Raw genomic sequence first — 7,979 nt, forward strand, 5'->3', positions numbered from 1 at the left:
TTCCCTTCCTGGAGTTTTTCCATTGTTTCTTCTGTAATTATCTGTGCACTCAGAAGTTCTGATGCTGTAATTTGTTGTCTGAGTCCTTGGAACCAGACATCGCTTCTGTCCTCTTCCTTTTCTTTGATGATATTTAGTATTGTCTCAATAATTCCTTGTATAATGTGGTGAGATTCATTTTTATATTTTTTCACCAGTTCTTTTCTTTTCTCTTCTGTGATGTACTCTGAACACAGGAGTTCCCACAGTGATAACACCTGTCCCTTGTATTTCCCAACAGGCATTTTGACCTTTGTACATAAAAGGGTATTTTTGGTTTGCTCATCAATGTAGAAATAGTCTTTGTCTTTTTCCATGACCTGCAGCAGGTACAGTCCTGTGTCTCTGTCCTTAGAGCATCTCTCCAGGAGCTGACTGTAACTAATTTTCTCATGGGTGTTTGGATCTATAAAGCCTTTGCTGCCGTGATCTGGGTCAGAAAGTAGGAGAAACATGTCATCATCCAAGTAGCCCCTCTTGTAGGCCACCTCCACGGGCAGGCGGTGGCTGTGCACGGGGTCAATGATGCCACCCGTGGCGATCTGAGCCTCCAGCAGGCGGATCCCGTGCTCCCTGACTGTTATCTTCTGCTTTATGGCCTGGAAGAGGGATATTTTATTTCCAGTCTGAGGATCTGTGTATCCTGTTACAGCTTTCTCTGCCCACAGCAGCTTCTGGTGCAAGTGGCTTCCCACCAGCCCAGCGGAGATGGCCTCATCAACAGAGAGCTTCTCATTCTTCAGGGGGTCAATGATGAAGCCAGTGGCAGCCTGTGCCTCCAGCAGCCCCAGTGCACACTGCTCGGTGAGGAGGCCCCTCTCCAGGGCCTGGGAGATGCTCATCTTCTCTTTCCTTGACGGAAGAAGGACCCCAGCAATGCATCCAGTGCCATCCAGGTACCTTTTGATGGTGTCCCTCGTTGTGAGGCTGGCCAGGGTGAGACTCCCATCCTGCAGCTGGTCCAGGGTTTTCTTGTCGATGATCTCAGAGTTGAACAACTCTGACACTGACACCTCCCCCCGCAGCCCTTTAACCTTGAGGGCTGCTGCTCTTCGCTCTGTGTCCTCAATTATTTTCAGGATGAGGTCTATGAGGTCCTCCAGTGGGAGGGTTTTGCATTTGTACTGGATCACTAGTTCTTTGCGTTTATGCTGGGAGAAGTAATGGGAGCAGAGAATGTCCCAGACAGAAACTGTTTGGCCCTTAAACTTCCCAACTTGCACTTCAAGGAGCTTCGCCCGCAAAGCCTGTTTTGTAAGCTCATCAATGTAGAAATACTTTCCTCCTTCCTGCACAACTTGTAGCATGTACAACCCAGTCTCTGGATCTTGGACACATCTCTCCAGGAGCTGCATGTAGGTGAGGTTCTCGTGGGTGTTGGGGTCGAAGAAGCCCTTGGTGTCGTCACTGGGGTCAGACAGGACGCGGCTCATCTCCTGGTCGAAGTAGCCCCTCTGGTAGGCCACCTCCACGGGCAGGCGGTGGCTGTGCACGGGGTCGATGATGCCGCCCGTGGCGATCTGGGCCTCCAGCAGGCGGATCCCGTGGCTCCTCACAATCAGCCCTTGGTTCATAGCTTCAAAGAGGGACATGGGGGCCTTGGTGTAGGGGTCAGTGTAGCCCGTCACAGCTTTCTCTGCACAGAGAAGCTTTTCAAAGATCTCTCCTCCAATTAGACCCACAGCTAACGCTTCCTCCACTGAAAACTTCTTGTTCTTCTCCGGGTCAATGATGTAGCCGGTGGCAGCCTGTGCCTCCAGCAGCACCAGGGCTGTCCCCGGCCTCAGGATACCCTTCCACATGGCCTGGTAGATGCTCATCTTCTCGTTGCTGGGCTGTATAAGGACCCCTGCTATGAAATTGGTGCCCTCCAGGTACCTGCGGACAGAGTCCATTTCTGTGACCTCTTTGACAGTTTTCTTCCCCTGGCTGAGCTCATCGAGGGTCTTTTTGTCTATCAGCTGAGACTGGAAGAGGTCGCTGGCAGAGACTCTTTTCCGCAGGCCCTTGAACGCAATCTTCTTGCCTCGCGTCTCAGTCTCTTGGATGATTGTGGTGACAATTGTTATGATTTCATGTAGCACTTGGGCCTTCTCCTCTTTGTACTTCTGCACTAGCTCTCTTCTCTTGCTGTCTGAGAAGTATTCAGAGTTGAGAAGGTCCCAGACCGATACTGTCTGGCCTTTGAACCTCCCTATGTTGACACAAACGGTCACGGATCTCAGCACCTCCATGGTCTGCTCATCCACACAGAACATGGAGTCTTCTGATAGAGGAAGGAGCCAGAGCCCTGACTCGGCCTCATGAACACACCTGTCCTTCAGCTGCTGGTAGGTCATGTTCTCCTTCATGTTCGGGTCAAAAAAGGCCTTGGTGCTGTCATTCTGCTGCGAGAGGGTTTGGTTCAGGTCCTCATCGTAGAAGCCATATCTGTAGGCAGCTTGGAGTGGGAGGTGGTGGTGGTGGATGGGATCGATGATCCCTCCTGTGGCCAGCTGGGCCTCTAGCAAGGGAAGAGCATCTCCCAAGGGAATCAGCTCTTTCCGGAGGGCCTGACATATTGAGATGGAGCTCCCTGTGTAGGGGTCTGTGTAGCCAGTCACTGCCCTCTCAGCCAGAAAGAGTTTCTCAGTGAGCTCTTCACCAACAACACCAGCTTTCACAGCGTCCCTCACACTGAGCCTCTGGTTGGTGGTGGGGTCAGTCAGGTATCCCGTGGCTGCCTGAGCTTCCAGCAGCCTCAGGGCAGCCCCGGGCAGGAGGAGATTGTTTTTCATGGCATCGTAAAAACTCATCTTCTTTTTGGATGCCTCTATGAACACGCCAGAGATGCTCCCTGTGCCCTGCAGGTACCTCCTCACGCTCTCCATCTCAGCCACTTCCTCGGGAGTTCTTACGCCCTGAGCCAGTTCCTCAAATGTCTTCTCAGAAATGATGCCAGTGTCCAGCAGCCAGACAGCAGGGACACTGCCCCGTAGGCCCTGCAGGGTGATGTGGGTCCGAGCCTTCAGCTCCATCTCCCCCACCAGCCGGAGCACCAGGGCCACCAGCTGCTGCAGCGACATCTCCTCAGAGCGGAACCTCTCCAGGAAGTCGTTCCTCTGCTCCTCGGTGAAGTACCCAGAGTGGATCAGCTCCCAGAGGGATACCCCTTTTTCCTTCACCACAGTTTCCTTAAAAATCCGTTGGATTTCCTCATCAGTGTAGGCAGCAGCAGCTGCCTGTGGCAGAGGCAGTAAGTGGAAACCAGAGACCTCGTCCTTCTGGCAGCGCTGGATTAATTCAGCATAGGTCATGGTCTCCTTGCTGTCTGGGACAATGAAGGCCCTGGTGCTGTCACTGGGCTCAGAGAGGGCCTTGCTGGTGTCCTCATCCAGGCACCCACGCTTCTGAGCAGATTCTATGGGGATATAGTGGCCACATGTTGGGTCGATGATGCCTCCTGTAGCCATCTGCACCTCCATCAGCTGCATGGCCTGTTTGTCAGCAATCAAGCCCTTCTTCATGGCCTGGAAGAGGGGGATTTTCTTGCCTGTGAAAGGATCTTTGTAGCCTGTTACAGCCCCTTCTGCATGCTGCAGCTTCTCATGGACTTCTGGCCCAATGACTCCCTCCTTGATGGCATCATCCACACAGAGCTTCTGGTTGTTCACAGGGTCGATGATGAAGCCTGTGGCAGCCTGGGCCTCCAGCAGTGGGAGGGCTACCCCTGGTACCATGATGTTTTTCTTCATGGCCTCATAAATGCTTATCCTCTGGTTTGAGGGCTGCAGCACAACCCCCCCAATGCTGCCAGAGCCATAGAGGTACTTCTTGACAGAGTCCATGTGCAGGACCTCCTCTGGTGTGACGGATCCCTCCAACACCTTCTCAAACAGGGCCTTGTCAATGACCCCTGTCTCCATCAGGTGGTAAGCACTGACGCTGCCTCTCATGGCCAGGAACTTGATGGGGGCCCATTTTTTCATTTCCTCCTCTAACATAACCCGGATTTGCTCCAGGGTGAGCTTCTTCAGCTGGTAGTGGTTGAAGATCTCCCGGCGCCTGCCCTCGCTGAAGTACTCAGAGTCCAGCAGGTCCCACACAGAGCCCTTCTCTCCCCGGAACCTCCCGAACCTGACAGGCATCCAGGAGCTGCTGAAGACCCGTCTGGTGGTGTCATCGATGAACTGGCGCTTCCTGCTGTTCAGAGGAAGGAGGCAGAGCCCGGTGGTTGGCTCAGTGATGCACTTCTCCTTCAGCTGCAGGTAGGTGAGGTTCTCGTGGGTGTTGGGGTCGAAGAAGCCCTTGGTGTCGTCGCTGGGGTCAGAAAGGATCAAGTTCATCTTCTTGTCGAAGTAGCCCCTCTTGTAGGCCACCTCCACAGGGATGCGGTGGCTGTGCACGGGGTCGATGATGCCGCCCGTGGCGATCTGGGCCTCCAGCAGGCGGATGCCGTGCTCCTTGACGATCAGCTCCTTCTTCATGGCCTGGAAGAGGGAGATCTTGTCTCCCGAGTAGGGGTCCCTGTAGCCAGTGACCGATTTCTCCGCCGCCAGCAGCTTGTCGTACACATCTGGGCCGATGACGTTGGCTCTCAGCGCCTCGTCCACAGAATACCTTTTGTTGGCAGTGGGGTCAATGACAAACCCGGTCGCAGCCTGTGCCTCCAAGAGGATCAGGGATGTCCCTGGCCTCAAAAGTCCTTTCCGCCTTGCCTGGTAAATGCTGATCTTCTCCTGGGAGTCAGGAAGCAGGAGCCCACCAATGCTACCTGTCCCTTGCAGGTATTTCTTGACTGTGTCCATACTGACAACTTCCTTGGCTGATGTTTCTCCCTCTTTCAGTTTCTTAAACAAATCTTTGTTGATGATTTCAGAGCTCAGGAGCTGGTCGGCTGTCACCCGGTCCCTCAGTCCTTCAAAGGTGAGGTTAGCAGTGGAAGCCATCTCCTCAATGGTGGCCCTGACCGCCTTCCCCAGTTCCTGCGTAGAGAGCGTTCCTGAAAGGTACTGCTGGGCCAGAGCAGCTCTCTGCTCACCCTGGATGTAGTCTGAGAAGAGGAGCTTCCAGAGAGACACCGACTTTCCCTTGAACTTCCCCACAGAGATGGGCACTTCTGTGTTTTCCAGAGCTGTTTGGGTCCTATGGTCAAAGAAGAGGTGGGTCCCATTGGATCCTTCTCTGCTGCCTCCACCAAGTGGCAGCAGGAGGAGCCCTGTGATGGGGTCAGTGACACAGCGCTTGAGCAGGTCTGCGTAGATCAGCTTCTCCTTGGAGGTGGGGTCCAAGAACCCTTTCATGTCTTCAGTAGGACTGGAGAGGAGCTGTTTTGTGGCCTCGTCCAGGTACCCCCACTTGCAAGCTGTCTCCATGGGGACACGGAGGTGCCTGCCAGGAGCAATGATCCCCCCCGTGGCCATCTGTGCCTCCAGAAGGCAAATGCCATGATCCCTGGGGATGAAGCCTTTCCTGATGGCTTGGAACAGAGAGAGCATTTCTCCAGTGCAGGGGTCCCGGTAGCCAGTGATGGACCTCTCAGCTGAAGACAGCTTCTCATGAAGCTCTGGGCCGATGAGACCAACCCTGACAGCCTCATCAACCAAGTAGCTTTTGTTCTTTATGGGGTCAGTCAGGCTGCCGATGGAGGCCTGGACCTGCAGGAGCATCAGAGCAGCACCAGGCATGAGGAGATGCTCTCTCAGGGCCTGGTAAAGGCTCTTCCTCTCGCTGGAAGGCAGGACAACGCCAGCCACACTCCTCGTCCCACGCAGGAACTGCTGAATGGAGTCGTTCTCTGCCACCTCCTGGGCAGAAACTCTTCCCTCCTCAAGACCTCTGAACAGGTCAAGGCTGATGATGCCAGAGTCCAGCAGGTCCCTGCTGTTCACCCTCCCCCCCAGCCCCGCGAAGGTGACTTGCAGGGGCAAGAGGAGGAAGCCTGTGGCTGGGTCAACAACACATTTATTCATCAGCTCCGTGTACGTGACCTTACCCATCGTACTGGGGTCGAGGAACCCTTTGATGTCCTCATTGCTGGGGTCGGAGAGGAGCTGCCTCATCTCCTCGTCCAGGTACCCCTGCTGGCAGGCGGTGTCTGCCGGCAGCCGGCCGCCCGTGGCCGGGTCCAGGACACCTCCGGTTGCCAGCTGGGCCTCCAGCAGCCGGGCCCCCTGCTCCCTCCCCACCAGCTCCTTCTGGATAGCCTGGAAGAGGGGGATTTTCTCCTCTGTGTAGGGGTCCAGGAAGCCGGTAGCAGCTTTCTCTGCAGAGAGGAGCCTCTCCCTCAGCTCCAGCCCCACCAGCCCCCGCTGCACAGCCTCTGACACCGATTCGTGGCTCCTCCTCAGCGGGTCAGCGATGCCACCCGTGGCTGCCTGGGCCTCCAGGAGCCACAGAGCACAATCCAAACTCAGGAGATGCTCTCTGGTGGCATCATAAAAGCTCATGACCTTCTTGGAAGCCTCTACGTAGACTCCAGCAATGCTGCCAGCTGCCTCCGAGGGCTCATGGGAAGTGTCCATCACTGTCCTGTCCCTGTCAGCTGCTCTGCTCTGTTTTCCAGGCCCCACGTCCTGGCACCAGGGGGTTGCTCCTGGCACGTTGTCCTGGCAAGCGAGGGGGCCAGCTTGGCCATTCACTGCTGGCTTGCTCTCCATCCTCCCGCTCCACTCCTTCCACGGCTGTCAAGACGGTCTGGAGAGAGGGGAGAGAATGGGAAAGTTTGGTGAGAATTCAACTTCTCTGATGATTTGCATGGGGGGAAAAGACTAGGAAGTATTTCACAGGTAGAAGGAAGTGACAGGCAAAGGCTGAGCAACATGCAAAGTGTGTGGTGTGGTTGACATGCTGGAGGGAAGGGAGGCCATGCAGAGGGACACTGACAGGCTGGAGAGGTGGGCCCATGCCAACCTCATGGAGTTCAACAAAGCCAAGTGCAAGGTCCTGCCCCTGGCTTGGGGAAAACCCAGGCACAAATCCAGGCTGGGGGGAGAAAGGATGGAGAGCAGCCCTGAGGAGAAGGACCTGGGGGTGCTGGTCGATGTAAAGCTCTACATGATCTGGCAATGTGCACTCGCAGCCCCAAAAACCCAGTGGTGTCCTGGGCTCCACCAAAAGAAGTGTGACCAGCAGGTCAAGGGAGGTGATTCTGCCCGTCTGCTCCTCACTTGTGAGACTCCACCTGGAGTGATGTGTCCAGCTCTGGAGCCCTCAGCACAGGAAGGACATGGAGCTCTTGGAGCCTAGTTCAGAGGAGGCCCTGGAGATGCTGGGAGGGCTGGAGCAGCTCTGCTCTGGAGCCAGGCTGGGAGAGTTGGGGTGTTCAGCCTGGAGAAGAGAAGGCTCCAGGGAGACCTTAGAGCAGCTTCCAGGGCCTGAAGGGGCTCCAGGAAAGCTGGGGAGGGGCTTTTTACCAGAGAGGGCAGTGATAGGATGAAGGGGAATGTTTTTTTAAAGTGGAAGAGGGGAAATTTAGGTTGGATAACAGGAAGAAATTCTTTAGTGTGAGGGTGGTGAGACCTTGGCCCTGGCTGCCTGGGAAGGCTGTGGATGCCCCCTCCCTAGAAATGTTCCAGGGCAGGTAGGATGAGGCTTGGAGCAGCCTGGGCTGGTGGGAGGTGTCCCTGCCCATGGCCCAGGGTGGGACTGGATGGTCTTTAAAGTCCCTCCTTCTTCAGACCAGTCTGGAATTCCGTGGCCCAGCCGCAGCAGGGCTGTCCCTGCAGCAGCCCCGGGGGAACCGGCACCAGGGCAACCCACCAGGTGAGGATGGAGCAGAGCAGGCACACCTGGGACACAGGACCTTCCCGGGAGCTTGAGTTGACCCAGGTCCTGCCCAGTGCAAACACCGCAGGGAGCGCTGAGCAGCGCGGTGCCAGCAGGGCCCTGCTCACCACCGAACCCGTCTCTCCAACGAGGCTTGGACCCCTTTCCATCCCGGGGTGCCCACTCCAGCTCAT

The 7,979-nt window shown here is 55.7% G+C and overlaps 2 protein-coding genes across 2 annotated transcripts in view; both read right to left on the minus strand.

Moving 5' to 3' along the window:
* Nucleotides 1-6,542, minus strand: part of LOC104397849 (epiplakin-like) — a 20,657-nt gene extending 14,115 nt beyond the window's left edge. Inside the window, 1 exon segment of the mRNA XM_010007862.1 lies at nucleotides 258-6,542. Coding sequence (XP_010006164.1) covers nucleotides 258-6,542 — 6,285 coding nt within the window.
* A 16-nt stretch (nucleotides 6,543-6,558) lies between these two features.
* Nucleotides 6,559-7,979, minus strand: part of PLEC (plectin) — a gene marked incomplete at its 5' end in the record, with an annotated part of 79,923 nt that continues 78,502 nt past the window's right edge. Inside the window, 1 exon segment of the mRNA XM_010007863.1 lies at nucleotides 6,559-6,714. Coding sequence (XP_010006165.1) covers nucleotides 6,559-6,714 — 156 coding nt within the window.

The sequence above is a fragment of the Chaetura pelagica genome, unplaced genomic scaffold (genome assembly GCF_000747805.2).
Source record: "Chaetura pelagica isolate M959 unplaced genomic scaffold, ChaPel_1.0 scaffold992, whole genome shotgun sequence".
In the NCBI taxonomy this organism is placed as follows: domain Eukaryota; kingdom Metazoa; phylum Chordata; class Aves; order Apodiformes; family Apodidae; genus Chaetura; species Chaetura pelagica.